At 41.0% G+C, this 21986-nt stretch overlaps 1 protein-coding gene across 3 annotated transcripts in view; it reads left to right on the plus strand.

Moving 5' to 3' along the window:
• tfr1a (transferrin receptor 1a) overlaps positions 1–21986 on the plus strand; it is a 98592-nt gene that overhangs the window by 45201 nt on the left and 31405 nt on the right. For 2 of the 3 annotated variants that reach the window (XM_034184122.1, XM_034184124.1), the window contains exons 2-8: positions 3299–3350; positions 6361–6598; positions 13846–14038; positions 14145–14367; positions 17637–17759; positions 18004–18099; positions 19296–19435. In XM_034184122.1, coding sequence (XP_034040013.1) covers positions 3318–3350; positions 6361–6598; positions 13846–14038; positions 14145–14367; positions 17637–17759; positions 18004–18099; positions 19296–19435 — 1046 coding nt within the window. In that variant the 5' untranslated portion in view covers positions 3299–3317. Of the gene's footprint in view, positions 1–3290; positions 3351–6360; positions 6599–13845; positions 14039–14144; positions 14368–17636; positions 17760–18003; positions 18100–19295; positions 19436–21986 lie in introns of all 3 variants that reach the window. The other variant, XM_034184123.1, reaches the window with a different exon arrangement.

Consider the following 21986-nt stretch of genomic DNA (forward strand, 5'->3'; position numbering starts at 1 on the left):
CGCTTGGTTTCAGTGCAGAAGGTTCCCGGTTCAAATCTAACCCCTGCCATATTTCTCCATCTAATGTGGAGTTGTGTCAGAAAGCGCATCTGGTGTAAAACTTGTACCAAAATCAACATGCAGATCCACCTTGGATCTGCTGTGGTGACCTGAGTGAAAAAGAAGGGAGCAACCAAAGGGACTTACTTTTTGCGTCAGGCTAGGAAGAGGTGCTCAGAGGGGATTCGCATCAAGGGCTCTGCATGGCTACGGAGTTACGGATACAGACTGGCTTAAATTGAGCTTAGCAGACACCTGACTGAGCCAATTAGCTGTGGGTAGTGAAGGGAGAGGTGGACAGTGGGTAGGTTAGGGGTTCCTGAGGACTGGGATTGGAACTAACGTAAACCCATCCGGAAACTGAACATTCTTTGAATGTTCATTCAACGTTTGTATGAGAACGTTCGCAAACATGGCATGAACACTGCATGAACATCATATGAACAAAGAATGAGCATAGGAAATGTTTACATGCAAACATTCAATGAACATTATACAAACGTTCACAAACATCATATGAACAGTTGCAGCAGAACATTAAAACATTTGTAGGATGTTTGAATGCGAATATTACCTGTCGTCATTCTTTGTTCATATGATGTTTGTGCAGTGTTCTTGCTCAGTTACCTGCAATTTTTGTGATTGTTGAACCCTAAAAAATTCTTTATGACAAGCAAGTTTTATATGTCCACGGACACTGATCTGTGTGTTACAGATACAAATCAGTTTCCTTGGATCCACAGAACTTAACCCTGTAAAACTTGTTCCTGCCTTGGTGCTGTGATGTTGACCACATCTGTCCCAGATCCGTGCCAGATATGGGCTGTAAATGGTTGGTCTTTTGCGGATCCGGTTCAGATCTGGTCCGGATCTGTTCCAGAACTGTAAAGTGGAGCCGTGCCGGATCTGGGCCAGGGTGCAAAATTGTCTGGACCGGATCTGTTTTCAGGATTGGTACCAGATATTGGACTCGGGCCTGGATCCATTTGCTTATCTACAGGCCCTTTATTTTTAACAAGGTGTTTATATTGCTTGCAGAATTTTCTCAAGTTGTTTATCAGCTAGGTGTACCTCACTGGTGATAGCAATCTAATGTTCGCTTCCATGCAAACATTACACAAACATCACAAACATTACATGAACGTTCGCAAACTTGCTGAACAGTAAACAAACATTCTATGAACGTTCAATTGATGATCGCAAATGTTCGCTTCCATGCAAACATCACCACTTTCAAAACAACTACTACCCAGCAACCATCAGACTGCTGGCAAAGGGCATTCAAGCTGCTTTGAAATACCATGCCCCACCTGAGACTTTGGCACGTTGAGACCACACATGTGCAAACGGGTACCCATACACACTTCCTATTTCAGGTGCAATCTTCTGTGTGCACAAATTGCCTGGCATAATTTTTGTACTTTTGTATTTATTGTTATTTGTTAGTATGTAGACTCTTTTATTTTTGTTGCACTTTTTAATAGTGCACAGTTTTAATGACTGATTGATCTGCACAAGTATTCCAGTGCCCCTGTAAATTGTTGAGCAAATGGAAAAGGATAAACACTTGAACTTGATCCCACTAAGTGACATTTAATGTTGAGTATCTGCTGATACAGAGTCCTGATCCGGCACTTATATTTTTATTGATATGACACTTGCACAGAGCGGAATTCAAGCACATTAAAGTCAACCCGTTGCATCTCCTTGTCACTTTTACAGCTCTTCCATGCATTAAGAAAACAATTAAAATTGGCTTGTATATTTCAAGGTTTCTCCAACTAAAGGGAAGATAAATTTAAGAATTTTCTAGAGTTTGTTTTGTTAAATACCAGCTGGAATGAAATGTAAGACCAACATTATCATAAGGTTAGGTGTACAGCCAGGTGCTCCCTGAAGATCTGCTAGCCTGTGCCAGTACCTGAGGTAGAAGTGTAGTGGAGACAAGGGTCCAACCAGAGCAGAACTGAGAAATACCTGGCATCTGTTGGTGCACAGACTTTGCCATCTTCTGCTGCTCTCAGGGGTAGCACGGTGGCTTAGTGATTACTGTTGCCTCACAGCATGAAGGTCATGGGATGGATTCCCACCTGTGGCCTTTCTGTGTGGAGCTTGCATGTTCTCCCCATGGTTGCATGGGTTCCCTCCGGGTGCTCCGGCTTCCTCCCACATCCAAAGACATGTGGGTTAGGTGGTTGGTATCACAACATTGTGATACAGATTAAAGCCTTATTTTTAGATTGTGATTTCAATGCCTTTTAAGTCTTTTTAAGTATTTGCAGAAACCCTGGTATTTAAAGACAGTATAAAATTGCTTTTAAACACACACAGTGGCTGTATATTGAAGCAGGAACAAGGTGTCTGGTCAATACCTTGACACTGTGCTTATAAAGCAAAGAGACAAAGCGCATGCATTTACTGGTTTTTGATGACTGGTTTAATCAGGTTTAATTTAGCAGATACCAATCAAGTATGAGCATTAGCTAGAGGTCTGCACCTACTTTTGAAGATAATGCTGCATTCACATGCTTTCTGAAGGCAATAAAGGTAAAACAATCAGTCGAAACATGCTTAAAGTAAAAAAAAAGAAGCTAAAGTTGCAGTCTTGTTTTCCAATGGGTAGTTCTTTAGGATTTGACTCGAATTGAAATGATTGAAACAATGCATGAAATGCCCTCATCTCCAGAGGCTATCCTTATATCAGTGGTCTTATTACACTGTCTGCATTTGCTGTTGTTAAAAAATATTAAGAAGAATTGCATTTCATCTTGTGTTTCTGTTTAACTGGAATCTTGGTTTTATTTGGCCTGACTCTTGTATTAAAGCAAGTGGGAAGTAAGCTATATTCTGTTACTGTGTTATTCTACCCACTGGGTTCACACGGCGGTATGGGGTGAGTGCGTGGACGTACAATGGACACTGGACTCTCTGCAAATTCAAACAGTGCTAGCTTTGTGGTTAGCAGCTAATGAAGCCCCTTGAATGTTTAGACAAGAGGCAGGTCTTGTTTTTGGGACTCAGATGTTCACAGAATTTGAGCACACAGTACTGTACATGCTGTACTGAAGTAAGATATAAAGTGATCTTCTCCAACATGAAATGATCCTTTGTAATACAAGGGGAAAAAATATTAGTCACCAAATTTGCAGATGGTTATGGGTTCTTGTCCTCTACATTTATCACACTTCAGTGTTATTTTTTTAAGCACCCATTTTCCCTTAAACCCCACTGAAGAATGTCTTTTTAATTCTCCTTATAGATTCCTGTGAAGAAAACCAATGGACCAGGCCAGGTCAGCTATATCCAAAATTGTAAGTATTGTACTCTTAACTAAAGTCTGACATAACTTTGATCATTGCATTTGTCAGCATTTTTCACTTGAGGAACAAATATTTATCAGCTTATCATATTCACAGCTTGGAGGTTGTTGAGGAGAGAAATTTGGAACTGTTCTTATTTTTCTACACATTGAAAATGTTTGTCTGTGAGCAAACAATGAGGTTCATTAGTTCCATGTGCAGATGTGTTCAAAATAATAGCAGTGTGTTTAAAAAGGTGAGTAAAGTTTACAGTAGCTTTTGTTTCCATGCACCCAAATGCATTGGGAACACTGCATATTATATTCCAAATCAAAACAAGAAGAAAAATGTATCAAATTTGTTATTACTTTACAGAAAGTGAAAAAAGGAATATTAGGCTGTTTAATTAAAAATAGGTCTTCATTTTTTTATTTTTTTCTACAAACTCAAACATTTACTGTATAAACTGAAAACTTGAAGATTTATCTTTCCTGTGAATCACTGGACTAATATTTAGTTGTATAACTGCTGTTTCTGAGAACTGCTTCACATCTGTGTTGCATGGAGTCGATCAGCTTCTGGCACCTGTGATCAGGTATTCAAGCTCAGGAAAATTGGGCTACATTCCACAATTCCTCTGCATTTCTTGTTTTTTGCCTCAGAAACAGTGTTTTTTTTATGTCACCCCACAAATTTTCTATTGGATTAAAGTCCAGGAATTGGACTGAACATTAATCTTGTTGGTCTGAAACAAAGATGCCGCTCACTTGCTGGTGTGTTTGGGGTCGTTCTCTTGTTGAAACATCCATTTCAAGGGCATTTCCTCTTCAGCATAAGGCAACATGACCTCTTCAAGTATTTTGATTTATTCAAACGTATCCATGATCCCTGGTATGCAATAAATAGTCCCGCCACATAGTATGAGAAACATACCCATATCACGAGGCTTGTGTCACCATGCTTCATTGTCGTCACAGTGTATTGTGGCTTGAATTCAGTTTTTGGTGGTCAACAAACGATCTGCGGCTTCAAGACTCAAAAAGGACAATCTTGCTTTCATCAGTCTACAAAATGTGCCGCCATTTCTCTTGAAGCCAGTCAATGTGTTGTTTGGCAAATTTTATCACTCGCATTGTGAGGGAATGTCAGCTGTGACATTTCGACCATGAGCCCGTTTCTCTGTGCATGATCCAGCATGCAGGTGCCTGAGTGTCGAGGACCCCAGTAGCTGGAGAAGGCCAATGGGATGCCCACGTTTCACCTGGCTGTGGTAGATTGATGGTTATTTTAGAGTTGCCAGAGTGGACTGATTTTCTGCCTGGATAGTTGCCATCCAGGACCCTGGGAGGTTCTGTGGTGTTCTGTGGATGCAGCAAAGCGCAAGCAGCAGTGTATGCTCTCAGACTTGACTTAAATTGACTTCAACAGAAAATCCAAGATGGCGGAAAGAGCTCCAAAATGGTTTATTTCTGTTTAAATCTAACATGTTTCTCATATAGTATGTAAAGATTAGTGATAAATAAACACTTATAAATTTAAAAATGCAATTTTTGTAATCAGATAACAACTTTGAAGTGATTTACAAGATATCTCACGGACGTCAGCGTGCATGCTATGTGTACGTGCATCACCTGAGGTCAGAGATCATTTCTGGTCATTTCAAAAGCTCACGGATGCGCACACGCACCAACTCCTTTGAAGAATTTGAAGAAAAATAAAATATTCATTTTGGAGTATTCCCCAGGTAAATATAAATCCATTTTTCAGTCTTTAAATGGAAATGAGTAGATGTGTTAAAAATAGTTCAGAGAGGTTGACCAGTTTGTTAATTTTTTGTTGTTGTTGTTTCATCACAAAAGATTTATTACCACTGATGTACAATACAGGAAACCAACTCATATGACAGACCAAGGGGTGTCATTTTGTGACACCCCTTGGTCCCCTTGGTCATAGATCTTTAGCTTTACTCACACACACACACTCATCTTCAACCGCTTAGTCCAATTAAGGGTCACAGAGGGCTTGGCCTGTATCCCAGCAGTCACAGAGCGCGAGGTGGGGTACCCTGGACACAACGTCAGTCTGTCACAGGGCCACAAACAGACAAACAAACACATTCACACCCGCATGCACACCTACGGACAATTAAAAGTTTCCAATCCACCTAACTAGCGTGTCTTTGGATGTGGGAGGAAGCCGGAGCACCCGGAGAGAACCCACTCAAATATGCAAACTTCACACAGAAAGGCCACAGGTGGGAATCTAATCCATGACCTTCTCGCTCAGAGGCAGCAGTCCTAACCACTAATCCACCGTGCTGCCTAGCTTTACTCATTTATCTTAAAATCAAGCAAAAAATGTTGGGTGATGTGTTGGGTTAATTTATACTCCTTGACATCACAGATCCTATAATGTGACAATTGTGCATGTGCACGTCACAGTGTAATGCATTGTGCAGCCCTATTTTATAACATCTAGATTTAACAACCTGTAGATCAGGGTTTGGGTGAGGTCTGGGCTGAGGCTACCTGTCTGTGTCCTTGGACCCTGAACACGCCTCTGTCTCAGTTATTGAACAAGCTAAGTTAACAGGCTAACCTTGGTTTGGATATTTAATGAAAGCATATTTTGGGGGGTCAGAGTGGTGGTTTTATAATGGTTTGTGTAGGTGTGGTGATTAAAAAGTCTGACCTGCTATTTTCATCATTAATTGTGGATTAACAGCACCTAATGTCATAAAGCTACTGATAGCTGCTAATAGTGCTAATGTCCTTAGCAAGGTTGGGTAGGATTACTTTGAAATGTAATCCAAAAGTAATCAGATTGCAAGTAATCCAAATGTATGTACATACATACATACATACATACATACATGTAATCCACATGTATTCTTTCAAAGTAATCCTACCCAACCATGGTCCTTCGCATAACTAAACTGTCACTCAGAAATCTCTGGCTTTTTGAATTTAATTTGAACTGTGATTTGAACTCCATCACATATTATCCTTTTTTTCTTTCATAGTTTAATGGGGAGCCACACTTGTATACACGTTTCAGCTTGACCCAGAACATGGAGGGTGACAACAGCCAGGTGGAAATGAAACTGTCATCTGATGTGGAGGAGGAGGTTGAAGGGAACGGAGTCGGTGAAAACCTCAATCATCACTCTGGATGTCAGTCCTATATGTCACAAAAGTTTTCGCACTCACCCAAGACGATCTGCTTCAGTGCAGTTGGCATCTGTGCCATCTTTATTCTCGGTAAGGCAGAGGGTTCAGTCGAGCAGCTTTGTCTGTTGTTTTTATTAACTTTTGAGTATTGCCATGACACAAAAATTGCAAAACTGAATCAGAGTTCCAAATAAAATTAAAAAGAGTCTTGTACACTTTACTGCTTGTTTCTGAGTAGCTGTTGTGACACATACCAGTTTAATGAATAGTTACTACTAAAGAACTTTTCATGGGTTCTGTGTGTACTAGGCCAGAAGTTTGTGCACACAGTCTAAAAACTGTCAACACAATTTTCCCCAACCACACTGATCTAAAGTTACCAAAAAATATGTGTTCAGTTGATGAGAATGTCTTCCCTAACATATGAAATTATTTAGAATTGATAAAAGTTGTGCATGTGCTGACAGAGGAAGAGTTTGGATCTTCAAAAGTCTGTTCTTCTGTGAGAGCTATTTAATATATATACGAGGTCTGTCCATAAAGTATAGGTCCTTTTTATTTTTTTCAAAAACTATATGGATTTCATTCATATGTTTTTACGTCAAACATGCTTGAACCCTCGTGCGCATGCGTGAGTTTTTCCACGCCTGTCGGTGACGTCATTTGCCTGTGAGCACTCCTTGTGGGAGGAGTCGTCCAGCCCCTCGTCGGAATTCCTTTGTCTGAGAAGTTGCTGAGAGACTGGCGCTTTAAATCTCCTTTAACTGTGGAATATCCGGATAAAATGCTGAAACAGACTTCTTCTGAAACTTCTCTGTTCTCTCACGACGTCCTGGATCAATAGAGCCTGAAATGTGGAGGTTTTCAGCTTGAAACAGGCTGATGACGCCGCCTGAGAGCGCTGAGCGACGTCTCGCACTGTGGGAAGTCCTTAAAGCGACAGTGTCACCTCAAAATCTCTCATCAGCCGTTAAAATTTTCACTGAAAACCAGCTTAATTTTTCGAACCATGTCCACTTCGATGTGTCTCACAGGTTTAGAAAAAATTTTGATCAAACAAAGCGCCAGTCTCTCAGCAACTTCTCAGACAAAGGAATTCCGACGAGGGGCTGGACGACTCCTCCCACAAGGAGTGCTCACAGGCGAATGACGTCACCGACAGGCGTGGAAAAACTCACGCATGCGCACGAGGGTTCATGCATGTCTGATGTAAAAACATATGAATGAAATCCATATAGTTTTTGAAAAAAATAAAAAGGACCTATACTTTATGGACAGCCCTCGTATAAAGCTCTCGGGCAGGGGAAGGGTGGGAGGGGGTGCTGTTTCAGTCTAAAAACAAAAGCCAGAACTTAGCCAGACAGAAAGCTAAAGTTCGGTGACAATTGCAGCTTGATGGGAATCCAAATCATAAAGCTGTGACACATTGGCTTTCATACATCAAAGTCCTGAAGTCCTGACCTACATCCCACACAAAATTTTGGAGGTGAATTGAAAGTACATGTCTGAACAAGGAGGCTCACAAAGCAGACTAACGCTAGTTCTTTAAGGAGGAATGGCTCAAAATTCCAGCAAAATGTTAAGGAGCTTCTCGAAGGATATCCTGAGCCTTTGATACATTAAAGGGCATGTTGCACATTGTTTAACGCTCAGTTAGCAAGACAATATAAAAGTACTCATGATTATAAGTCTCTCCTCATGCATGCGCTAATAATTAATGGTTGTTGATGTATTTTATTGGTAATTATTCCTCTCACTCTGAGCATTAGCAGGTACATTTCAGGAAAAAGTCTTGGTCAGCAATTCTTGTCATTTCTCGGCGTGTGATGTACATTTTAGAATGAGTGCAAACATCCCAATGACTGACAGACAGAGTGAAACAAACCTGCTACGTCCAAAAAGGAAGCTTCTGAGCTTTCATTTGAAAGTGATGGCTCAGATTTACAGAGGATTTACAGAGAGGAGACAGCACACTTCATACTGAAACTCTTAACTGTTTCAGTCTGTCGATCTTGGAACCTCAAGTGTGGTGATGCGCTTTTTGTGTGCCAGGATGCTGTTTTACTGCCACCGTGATCATGGTTGTGGACGGCCTCCACCACCCTGTTTTTACAGACTGCCTGAAAATGCAGATGTACTTCTCATACTGGAAAAAGTCAGAAGACGCTATTTTCAGGAGATAATGTACTCTGTCCTACGTGCCACAGTCGTGACAGAAAGAGCTGCAATTGGACATCATTCTCTGGTCGCCGATTGCTTGTGCGATCAGTACCTGAGGACAGGTGGATGTGGACATGCTCTTTGACTGGCGATCCATGTGAGGACTAGTGGACCTGTTCTCTGGCTGGCAATCATGCACACATTGAATGGGTGGGGCTTCTTTGATGTTGTCGACTTTTTATTTGGAAATCTTTACAACCGGGTGAGTGGCATGTTAATTTTTTTTTCATCTTTTGCTTTGTGTTCCATTCAATAAAAGTAAAATTTTTATTTCACTTTGAGAGAGTCTGTGGGAATTTGGTTCTTGGTCTGTGTCTGTGTGTGCACAGCACACCGTTTTAACTTGCATCTCAGCTGTTCATTGCGGGTTTGTACATGGAGATGAAATATCACAGATCTGATCACATCTGATCAGACAGATTAGATGTGATCAGATCTGTCTGATCAAAGCGGCAATAAAACAGCTAAGATGCGGGTTAAAACAGCGCAGCAGGATAAGCGAGGATTTTAGAGGCATGTGTGTGGTGAGGCCGAGGCTATTAAAAGCCCATTATCCGAGCACCTGGTGGATACAAGGACTAGACAGGCTATTTTGGCTCCGCTCTCTTGCACACTACAGTTACACCTGCTTTTTGCGCCGGATGCTGTATATAAAATAATTATTTTGTAGCGGATTAAATCATTTTCTGTCAGAGTTTGGATGTTGAAAACACCTATAATCGCTCCTGGAATCAGAGAGGACTGTTTCATCTGGACACCCCCCGCTCAATGAGGAACATATTTGGAACAGCTTAAAAGGTAACTATTTGTAATGTTTTAGTAGCTTGGTAAAACAGTTGCATGTTCATTCCTAGCTGTAAAAGTATGTTTATGATAGATGTAACATGTTGTTAATGGATCACATGAGCTCCGCTGTGTGTGCGCACAATGACTGGCACTCAAGATGAGCATTCACGCAAAACGCCAGCTCGCAAAAGAGTGATTTTGCAGTCAATAACAGATGAACACAAAGTTAAAAGTTGGATCACGGTGTCAAAATGACTGTGTGTTTAAAGCCGTGGAAGAAATAAAACCAGCAAAGCCGCGGAAGAAATTAACTCAGCAAAAAGGAGCGCAGAGGCGACGTTCCAGGAACACAGAACGAGAACGTGCAAAAGAGCAATTTTGCAGACATTAATGGATGAACACAAAGTTAACAGTTGGATCATGGTGACTGTAAGCTGTGTATATAATTAAAGCGGCCACCTCATTGTGGTGTCTTTTTGTGGTCACAGAGAGCTGGGTGAACATACAGAACTGCTGCATTTAATGACTCTGGAACACAGGTGAACAGCAGCCTGGCGCACACCGGCCGGTGTCGTGCCAAAGTGGCTATCCCCATCAGAATTTGTATCCCTTGGTGCAGAAGCGCACACTCACTCAGTGCAGCATCTTTTTTTGGACTGCGTTTAAAAAATGTGACAACATCTTGAATGGATTCTGTGAATTGAAAACCCACACTTTAAAGGGACCAAGTGTGGGAGGGCTGGAGGTTTGGATCAATCGCATGCCTAAATGTGCACCAATGTCGCTACATGGATCATATGTGGCTTGATATGAATCATATGTAGCGACACAAGCCACTTGAGGCTGGACGGGGCTCAAATAGCAGGTCAGTCATGGCTCACTAGAAGCTGATACCTGGCACATGCGAGGTACAGAGAGGCACATAGAGGCACCTTAGTAGCGGATACGTGACGGCTTAAAATGTGGACTATTGTTCAAATAATCGCTGACCCACCTATGCGTGCTCATTACTCATGGCTTGTTATTCAGTGGGACTGAGGCTTAACTCAGGGGTGGGCAATGAGGGCCAAGACAGTGTAGGTTTTCCTCGCAACCAATCACCTCAGCAGGTGGGTTTGCTGATGAGCTTCTCCCCTGAATATCAATGAAATCACCTGCTGAGGTGACTGGCAGAAAGGGAAACCTGCAGTGTATTGGCCCTTCATGGCACATGATTGCCTACCTCTGGCCTAAATTTTAATTATTATGATTTCGGTGCAACATGTCCTTTAAGCAATTTAACTATAACAAATTTCACTATGTTTAAAGTTTAAGTAAAAAAATCTGTAAATGTGTAGAATGGAAAACCCTTATGGAATAAAGTATACATTCTAATTAACATACAGCAACAAATATTGTTTGTTCACATGAAATGTGGTGACTCCTGAGTAAACAGAGTTTGAAAGGTTTGAGTCAGTATGGACCATGAGGGTATTGGTGATGTGGTTTGTGTTTGTCCTTGTCTCTCTTCTCATTTCCTCTGTGTCAATGATCATTTTACTGGTGGTTGGCTCCAGTGTTGTGGAAAGTAACTTTGACAAGTTACTTTTTTAGTTGCTTTATACAGGTGCTTCATGCAGTTACTTCATTAGCAGCTTTATGCAATTACTTTATTAGAATCTGCAGAAAACTTGCAACTAATAAGTAATGTAACTAATAAGGTAACGAGTAATCTAACTTGGTTACTCGTAAAATTGAGCAATCAGAAAAGTAACTAATTAGCAAAGTAACTAATAGTTACTTTTCTGAGTACTAAATCTTAAAAATAACCAAATTAGATTATGAGTAACTTTAGTAATTACATTCAGCAGCTGCCGACAAGGTGTCCGCAGCTGCTAATGAAGTAAATGTAAGAAGTAACTGTAAAATATAACTGTATAGATTAACTAATGAAGTAACTTTCCAAAGTTACTTTCCCCAACACTGGTTGGCTCTCACTGAGGTATTGTATCATTTCCTGTTCCGGAGCACAGCGGTGTTTTGCTGTATCTGTTAGCTGTTTAATCTGCGCAGTTAAATTGATCTAGTTAACTAGATAACGATTTGTTTCACAGTGTAATCTTCACGTGCCTTAACTAAAGCACTCCCTCTGCTGAATCACCTCTAAATTATTTACACATTATTCATTTTGTGTGTTTTTAGGAATCCGCTAGCTTAGCGCAGCTATTAGCTCTTAGACGATTTAGCATGGCGGCTTCTCCTGTCTCTCCCGCACTTTTCTGCTCTGGGTGTGAAATGTTTAGTTATTCCTCGGCCTCCTTTAGCAGTAATGGTACTTGTAATAAGTGTAGCTTATTCGTAGCTTTGGAGGCCAGGCTGGGCGAATTGGAGACTCGGCTCTGCACCTTGGAAAATCCTACAGCTAGCCAGGCCCCTGTAGTTGGTGCGGACCAAGGTAGCTTAGCCGCTGTTAGTTCCCCTCCAGCAGATCCCGAGCAGCCGGGAAAGCAGGCCGACTGGGTGACTGTGAGGAGGAAGCGTAGTCCTAAACAGAAGCCCCGTGTACACCGCCAACCCGTTCACATCTCTAACCGTTTTTCCCCACTCGGCGACACACCCGCCGAGGAACAAACTCTGGTTATTGGTGACTCTGTTGAGTCACATTGAGAAATGTGAAGTTAGCGACACCAGCAACCATAGTCAATTGTCTTCCGGGGGCCAGAGCAGGCGATATTGAAGGAAATTTGAAACTGCTGGCTAAGGCTAAGCATAAATTTGGTAAGATTGTAATTCACGTCGGCAGTAATGACACCCGGTTACGCCAATCGGAGGTCAGTAAAATTAATATTGAATCGGTGTGTAACTTTGCAAAAACAATGTCGGACTCTGTAGTTTTCTCTGGGCCCCTCCCCAATCGGACCGGGAGTGACATGTTTAGCCGCATGTTCTCCCTGAATTGCTGGCTGTCTGAGTGGTGTCCAAAAAATGAGGTGGGCTTCATAGATAATTGGCAAAGCTTCTGGGGAAAACCTGGTCTTGTTAGGAGAGACGGCATCCATCCCACTTTGGATGGAGCAGCTCTCATTTCTAGAAATCAGGACAATTTTCTTAAATCCTCCAAACCGTGACTCTCCAGGGTTGGGACCAGGAAGCAGAGTTGTAGCCTTACACACCTCTCTGCAGCTTCTCTCGCCCTGCCATCCCCTCATTACCCCATCCCCGTAGAGACGGTGCCTGCTCCCAGACCACCAATAACCAGCAAAAATCTATTTAAGCATAAAAAAATAAATAAATAAATAAATATAGCACCTTCAACTGCACCACAGACTAAAACAGTTAAATGTGGTCTATTAAACATTAGATCTCTCTCTTCTAAGTCCCTGTTAGTAAATTATATAATAATTGATCAACATATTGATTTATTCTGCCTTACAGAAACCTGGTTACAGCAGGATGAATATGTTAGTTTAAATGAATCAACACCCCCGAGTCACACTAACTGCCAGAACGCTCGTAGCACGGGCCGAGGCGGAGGATTAGCAGCAATCTTCCACTCCAGCTTATTAATTAATCAAAAACCCAGTAAGAGCTTTAATTCATTTGAAAGCTTGACTCTTAGTCTTGTCCATCCAAATTGGAAGTCCCAAAAACCAGTTTTATTTGTTGTTATCTATCGTCCACCTGGTCGTTACTGTGAGTTTCTCTGTGAATTTTCGGACCTTTTGTCTGACTTAGTGCTTAGCTCAGATAAGATAATTATAGTGGGCGATTTTAACATCCACACAGATGCTGAGAATGACAGCCTCTCCTCTGGAACCAGCTCCCAGTTCGGATCAGGGAGACAGACACCCTCTCTACTTTTAAGATTAGGCTTAAAACTTTCCTTTTTACTAAAGCTTATAGTTAGGGCTGGATCAGGTGACCCTGAACCATCCCTTAGTTATGCTGCTATAGACTTAGACTGCTGGGGGGTTCCCATGATGCACTGAGTGTTTCTTTCTCTTTTTGCTCTGTATGCACCACTCTGCATTTAATCATTAGTGATTGATCTCTGCTCCCCTCCACAGCATGTCTTTTTCCTGGTTCTCTCCCTCAGCCCCAACCAGTCCCAGCAGAAGACTGCCCCTCCCTGAGCCTGGTTCTGCTGGAGGTTTCTTCCTGTTAAAAGGGAGTTTTTCCTTCCCACTGTCGCCAAGTGCTTGCTCACAGGGGGTCGTTTTGACCGTTGGGGTTTTTCCGTAATTATTGTATGGCTTTGCCTTACAATATAAAGCAACTGTTTGTTGTGATTTGGCGCTATATAAATAAAATTGATTTGATTTGATTTGATTTGTTGTTTTGTAATCAACCAGGCTATTTCATTGGCTACCTGGTTCAGCAGAAAGGTGTAGTATCTCCAAGCTGTGCAGCCTCCACTCTGCCGTTTGATGAGTTTCTACATCAGCCTTCAATTGAAACAGGTGCTGCCCCTTTAATGGAATGGGCTGATGTAAAAAAACTACTTGCCCAAAAGCTCAGTGCACAGAGCTTTGATGCCACCTTCAGGTAACTGTAAAACTGAAGTATTTTGGTTGTAAAAGTGAGTAATAGTTCTCGAACCTTCAACTTTTCTCCCCATTTCTTCCTCTCCATGCCTCTTTCTCTGTTGCAGTGAGTTTTCTAGTAACAACCATCGTGCTGGTTCTTCAGGTGATGAAGATCTTGCAGAGAAGGTGATAAATAGGTTTAAAAAGTACGGCATGAAGACCTGGACCGAAGAGCATTTCATTAAGGTTCAGGACCCTCCGCTGTCTGCCTATAATAAAATTATTTTCAAGGGGAAGGAGGACCGTCCAGTTGGATTCCTATCTTACAGTGCTAATGGAACAGCAGAGGTAAATCCACAATACGTGTGCAGATAAACTGTTGAAGCGGTGGATTATAATTCACAAGAAAGGAATTTAGGATATTACCTAACAGAATATGCAGTCAAAATGCCTTTCCTACTTACAAGCTTAAATCAGAAATCAGGCAAAAGTTGAGTTGGTATGAAAAAAAGCTAATTTAAAAAATAAATAAATACATATATTTTTTAAAAAGCAGTGACTTTTTTCTTTTCTGAAAATAAACCAAGATATTTCATGTTTTGTGTGGTAAACCTCTAAGAGTTTGTTAATATACTTCCATTTCTACATTTAAATTCTGCAACACATTCCAAAAAGGTTTGAAAAGCTAAAGCATTTACCATTTTGTAATGTTACCATTATTAGTGTAAGGAAGCATTTCAGGTGTTATTTTGTCCTATTTTCCCCACAAACACGCCTTAATATGTACAACAGTACAGGGTTTGTCATTACATTTTTTGTTTCAAAATTCTCCACACTTTCCCTGTTGGGAACAGGTTAAGAATGCAGACCCTCTTGTCTGGAGCCATGCTTTTGTATGGTGTGCAGAATGTGGTTTTGCATTGTGTTGAAAAATGCATGGTTGTCCCTGGAAAAGATGTCATATTGAAGGCAGCACATTCATCCATTTACAGTACCTGCTTATTTCAATTAAGGGTTACAGCGGGGCTGGAGCCTGTCCCAGCAGTCATTGGACTAGAGGCAGGGGACACCCTGGACAGGTTGTCAGTTTATCGCAGGACCAACCAAGACATATGGATAAACACATGCAAATGGCCACTCACAACCTATGGACAGTTTCCAGTTCATCTAACCAGCAGCAGTCTTTGGAAGTGGGAGGAAGCCAGGGAACCCACACTAACATGGGGAGAACATGCAAACGCCACACAGGAATGACCAAGTGGGAAATGAACTCAGGACCTTCTCGCTGTGAAGCAACAGTGCAAACCATGGTCTTTTCTGTGTGGAGTTTGCATGTTCTCCTTGTGTTTGTGTGGGTTTCATTTGATTGGTTCGGCGTTCTCCCGCTTCCAAAGACATGCAGGCTAGGTGAATTGGACGCTTTAAATTGACTGTAGGTGTGTTTGTCTGTTTATATGTGGCCCTTTGATAGACAGGGGTCCTGTCCAGGGTGCACCTTGCCTCATGTCCGATGACTGCTGGGATAGGCTCCAACCCGCCTACCCCCTATCCCCTATGACCAATGATTGGAGTAAGCGGGTATAAAAAAAATGACTGCTGACAACAGTCTGGGTGGTCCTTTACATCTTTGGTCTGGAGTACATAGCATTCATTAAGAAAAAAGGGAATACTGATTTGTTTCACCACAAAACACATTTCCACTGTGTGATGGTCCAACTCAGATGCCTCCAAGCTCAGAGAAGTTGACGCTGCTCCTGGACAAGGTTAACATCAGGCTTCTTTCTTTGCACAGTAAAGTGTTAAGTAGCATCTGAGAATGTCTCTCTGTATTGTAGTACTAAGGTTTCCCAAAGTAATCCCTTGACCATGTGGTAATATCAGCGATGTATGAGTAACTGTTATTGATGTAGTGCCATCTGAGGCATCAGAGATCATGGGTTTTAGCTCAGACTTGCATTCTTGACCATTACACTCCATATTCCTTGAATTGTTTAAAATTATGCACTGTAGAGGAAGAAATATGTAAGAGAGAAATCTGTGGCCATATTCACTCCTCAAATACTCAGCCTTTTGTGGATACTGCTTTGTAGCAAGTCATAATTACAGTCACCTGTTGACATCACTTGTTTAAAATATTACTTGATTTATTTTGACCTCATCACTAGCCCCAAATTGATGTTGGTTGTTCACAGTCAGCTGTGTCTAAACTCTGGACCAAATACAAACAACATGGGAAGGTTGTTAAAGGCAAACATACTGGTAGACCAAGGAAGACATCAAAGCGTCAAGACAGAAAACTTAAAGCAATATGTCTCAAAAATTGAAAAATGTACAACAAAACAAATGAGGAACGAATGGGAGGAAACTGGAGTCAACGTCTGTGACCGAACTGTAAGAAACCGCCTAAAGGAAATGGGATTTACATACAGAAAAGCTAAACGAAAGGCATCATTAACACCTAAACAGAAAAAAACAAGGTTACAATGGGCTAAGGAAAAGCAATTGTGGACTGTGGATGACTGGATGAAAGTCATATTCAGTGATGAATCTCGAATCTGCATTGGGCAAGGTGATGATGCTGGAACTTTTGTTTGATGCCTTTCCAGTGAGATTTATAAAGATGACTGCCTGAAGAGAACATGTAAATTTCCACAGTCATTGATGATATGGGGCTGCATGTCAGGTAAAGGCACTGTGGAGATGGCTGTCATTACATCATCAATAAATGCACAAGTTTATGTTGATATTTTGGACAATTGAAAGGATGTTTGGGGATGATGAAATCATTTTTCAAGATGATAATGCATCTTGCCATAGAGCAAAAACTGCAAAAACATTCCTTGCAAAAAGACACATAGGGTCAATGTCATGGCATAGGGTCAATGTCAATGAGCAGATCTGATTTGATGAAGGTGTTAATTTGGGGGATGAAAATTTACAAGGTGATTCCATAATTTTTTCCTCAGAATTGAGTGATTCCATATTTTTTTCCTTTGCTTGGTCTAAAAAAGTAACCGTTACTGACTGCCACAATCTTTTTTTCTTGATTTCTTATAGTGTTTCTTAAAGCCAGAAAGTTGCCATTTGAAATGACTTTAGTTTTGTGTCATGTCTGTGATCTGCTTTTTTTCTACAAAATTAAACAACTGAATGAACATCCTCTGAGGCCGGTGATTCCATAATTTTTGCCAGGGGTTGTATATTAAGAAATGAAATGAACAGAGGTGAGTAACCCTGGCTTCAGTGAGTAAAAGTCGTACCATTTATTGTTTCTACCTGTGTGCCTAAAACAGGTGATTTCACCAATCAGCTCATCTACCTACCTAAGTTGAACTAATTAGAATCCACATGCTTAGTGAGAGGATGGAACAAATAGGTGGTAGGACTTTTGCTCACTGAAGCCAGGATTACCCACCTCTGGAAAGGAAACTGACCACACAAAACATGAAATGTCTTGGGTTTGTATGGTCTGCAAATAAGTAGAAGACAAAGTAAATGTTAGAATCTCTGAGTTGTGTTTATTTTTTATTTGCATTGTCCATACCGTCCCAGCTTTTTATGATTTGGGGTTACAGGTATTAATGACTCTTGCTTAAAGAGTGTTTGTTTTTGTGCAGGGTGCTGTCTTATATGCCCATTATGGACGAGAAATTGACTTCAGGGAACTGTATGACAGAAGGCATAACCTCAATGGGAGGGTCATGTTAGTCCGTGCAGGAATGATCAGCTTTGCCGAAAAGGTGAGTGGTGCTGTGTTCATTTTGTGTCTGTGTGTGTGTTTGGATACACGTCTCTATCCAGTTGAATGGGGATGCAGCAGTATACCAATTTCAGACCACATGCCCCAAATCTGAACTGATGATAATTAATCAAACTGCTGCTCTTTTTGCCCCCCGGCTTCTGTTGACAAGTCAGTGACATTGTGGCTGTATAGTTTCTACTTCACTCGTGCCTTTTCATTCCCACTGTATTCTGCGGCAACAGGTAGCGAATGCTGCTAAAGTGAACGCTTCCGCTGTGCTGATCTACTCTGATCCTGTCGATTTGAACATTGGAGGCTCAACTGAGCTGTATGGACATGTGAGTATGTCTTATTGGAAATGTGGACCAAGAAACACTTAGAAGAAAGAGATATTTGGTATAGTGTTTTATTCGTTAGTTCGTTCAGTGTGTTTAAGGTATTAATTTCTCAGATCAAACATAAGTTACTTATGCAAAATGCCCAACTAATAAACAAAAATGAGATCTTATTTACAAGAGTGTAAGATCTCCATTGACAGACAGATTCCCATCAGTTTGTGATTGCTCCGTCAAGTCTACCTTGTGAAATATATGAAAGTGTGTGTGTGATTTCTGTTCACAAATTAATAATTTTTTTTGTGTGCACGTAACATAATGTAAGCATGCAAAATAGAACTAGGATGTTTCAAAATGCTGTGTTGAAAATTTGTTGCCTTGTTAAGAAAGCACTTGGGAATATTTTGAGGAAAATGTTAAATTGTTAAATTTCATAGGTGTGTGTGTGTGTGTGTGTGTGTGTGTGCAAAACACTGGCATGGGTAGAACAGGAAAATAATTTTCTCCTTTATTTATTTAATCAGGTAAAAGCCTCGTTAAGATTAAAAATCTCTTTTCCATGAGTGACCTGTTCAAGAAGGCAGCACAACAACATGGACACAAAGAGACATAACTTCCATGCAAAACAGATATACAAAATATATATGTATACACACAAAATAAATTAAAATAAAATCAGAACATCCAGCCAGCATGGGATACAGTTACAGCTGAGGTGCGGCTCCATCCAGAGATGGTTGTGATATCTGTTTCTGAAACCCTCCTGTCCTGTGCACCGGCAACATTTCCTGTATATTTGTTTTGTGAATTGTTTTGTAATTTCTGTCTGTAGCATGGCCCAAGCAAAGGGTCACCCTTTTGAGTCTGGTCTGCTTGAGGTTTCTACCTCAGGAGGGAGTTTTTCCTTACCACTGTCACCTGTGTACTTGCTCTGGGGGTTGGTAAGATTAGACCTTACTTGTATGAAGCGCCTTGAGGCAACTTTGTTGTGATTTGACACTATATAAATGAAAATTAATTGAAATTGAAATGACAGTTTCTAAAATGCCATCATAAAAACATTTAAAAGCAGTCACATTAACCAAGGTAGTTTTCCTTTTGATCCCTCATAATCAACTTAAACTGAGCTTGCTCACAGATCTGTAGTTGCTTTGGATGAGGACCAACAGCTCAGTTTCCTCTGTTTATTCCTCCTGCAGGTCCACTTGGGTTCAGGTGATCCCTACACCCCGGGGTTTCCCAGCTTTAACCACACACAGTTTCCTCCGGTCAAGTCTTCAGGCCTGCCCTCAATCGTGGCCCAGACCATCACAGCAGATATGGCTTACAACATTCTCAGGTAAGATGTCTGATACAGTGAGGACCATCAGTAGAGGCGTAATGGAGAGCAAACCTCACACTTTAGATTGGACAGTATTTAATGACAGACCAGATCAATTTTTGTATCTCCTTTAAAAAAAGGGCACGGGGAGGGGGTTGCAGTCAAGAGATAAATTACTTTCCATTTTGTAAAATAACATGAATAACAATGAAAGCAAGCATTTGCACATGGTCCTCATTGAAAACAAAATGTTCAGTGTTTAAAATTTTTTTTAATGATCTACTCATTGCGATATTAAATTGCAATATGAGCGGTACTACTGAAATTAGATTATATGGTGAGAGGGTCATCATAACGATAACTTTATTTGTACAGAGCAAGCGCCTCACTCAGCAAAAGTCAAGAAAGGTTGTGTGTGTATGTTTTGCATTTTTTCTTAAGCAGCTCAGTGGACTCCCAGCCCTCGGTACACGGGAAGGCAAAGCGCAGGGCTGTTAAAACTCTGCGGATCCGTGGAATTCATCACCAGGGGAGTTAGTGTTGTACTCTGTAATCGTGATCGACACTGAGTTTGTGAAATGCCTATCACTAAGTGTTCTTCTTTATTATGACATTGTGCAAGTTTTGTAAGATTTGTGTAACAGATACAGGTCAGTGTCCATGGAACCTTTCTACTTTTTTTACTAATAGCCCAATTTCATAGCCTTAAGAGTGTGCATATCATGAATGCTTGGTCTTGTTGGGTTTGTGAGAATCCACTGAATCTACTGGTACCTTTTTTCCCATGTAACAGAAATATACTCAAAACCTGGATTAATCTTTTTAGTCACATAGCACTACTATTATTCTGAACACTACTGTATATACACATACATTATGAATGATATTCACATTTTGTGAGATATTTTTTCAGTATTCACGTTTTGCAATTAATAGTTTGCGGATAATTCACGATTTGCAGCTGAATCACATTTTGGGGGTTAACGGGGTGCTGCAGGGGTTTGGGGTACCAAAACTACTGCACCGCATGATCCGATCTCTATTTGACCAAAGTAGGGACTGTGTCCACATTGTTGACATTACTTCAGACCTGTTTCCGGTGGCTGTTGGACGCCACCAGAGCGGTCCCTGGTCACCGGTTCTCTTTGTGATGTTCATGGACAGGATTTCAAGGTGTAGTCAGAAACTGGAGCGTGTCCAATTTGGTGACCTCAGAATGACATTTCTGCTTTTTGTGGATGATGTGGTTCTGTTGGCTTCATCAAACATTGATGTTCAATATGCACTGAGCAGGTTTGAGGAAGAGCATAAAGCGACTGGGATGGGAATCAATACCTCCAAATCTGAGACTATTAGTGCAGCATATAAACAGTCATGCAAATGGTGATAAAAGCATCAAATTCAACAGAAATACTCCTTAGACATTCCTCTTTAAGTTCTCCATCCTGTCTTTGTGCAAGTTGCCGCAGGAACAGCGGCTTTGTCTGGATTAATTTGTCCCTCAGCAAGCTTCTTTATGCAATCATCCTCCAAACCAACAACATGGTACGTGCAGTTTCTCTCCATGAATTGCAGGCCATTTGACACCGATGTCATTTTCCAACACCGTGTTGTTAAGTTGGCCCTATTTGCGGACTTTTCTGCCAAACACATTTGATGCATGATCGAAATGTAATCAGTGGTACACTGCAAAAACTTTTAAAATATGATGGGAGAGAAAGTGAAAATGTAAAAGTGACCAATCACAGCCCTTGCAGTTTCAGCTGTTGCTGCTGAAGGTGCACGTCAACATCCAAGGAGGGTTCACAGCCAGGCAGAGGGCTCTGATCAAAAGTGGTTTGATTTGTCACACCCAGGGATATGTGTGAAACTTAACATCATATTACAGTGAAGGCAGCAAACAGCATTTTGTTAATAATCACAAGCCTTAAATTTCACCCTGCCTTGTTTAGGTCCTGTGTCTGAGCAGTTTGAAAAAATAAATGGCCAGTCTTTTAATCACGGAAATATGGTACCCGCTTTCCTCGAATCGGCGAGTGTCAGTGCTGAATTTCATTTCATACCACTGTTACTGGGCGCATCCAGACTGCTTAGTCCGGTACATACGAGGGGTTTTTAATGGACATGCATTGCAATCATCCAATGTGAGCGAAACTGTTATACAAAATCTGTTATATATGATGTTTATTCCATGGGAAACCACACAAAAGCATTGGGACTTCTGCTTTTGTCCCTTGAGTTTGAATATTCTGGTTCATACGATGATGGCTTAGGTGAGTTTTACTGTATTTGCAACTCGGATGTATGTAAATACCAATTAACACCTCATACATAAATAAATGTAAGTAAAAAGTGAATCTGTGAAACAACTGGTAAACATCAAAGCCCTTCAGGCTCCTTGTACCCTGTGAAAACCATGTTTTTGTACCGCCGTTTTAACTGGGTCATGCTTGGACATTTCTTGAGCTCTGCACCCAACGTGTTCCACAGCTTCACTCCACATATTGATATACAAAACATTTTTAGTGTTGTACAGACCTGTCAATGTTTTGGTTTATACTCCCCCGTC

The sequence above is a fragment of the Thalassophryne amazonica genome, chromosome 12 (assembly GCF_902500255.1).
Source record: "Thalassophryne amazonica chromosome 12, fThaAma1.1, whole genome shotgun sequence".
NCBI classification, from domain to species: domain Eukaryota; kingdom Metazoa; phylum Chordata; class Actinopteri; order Batrachoidiformes; family Batrachoididae; genus Thalassophryne; species Thalassophryne amazonica.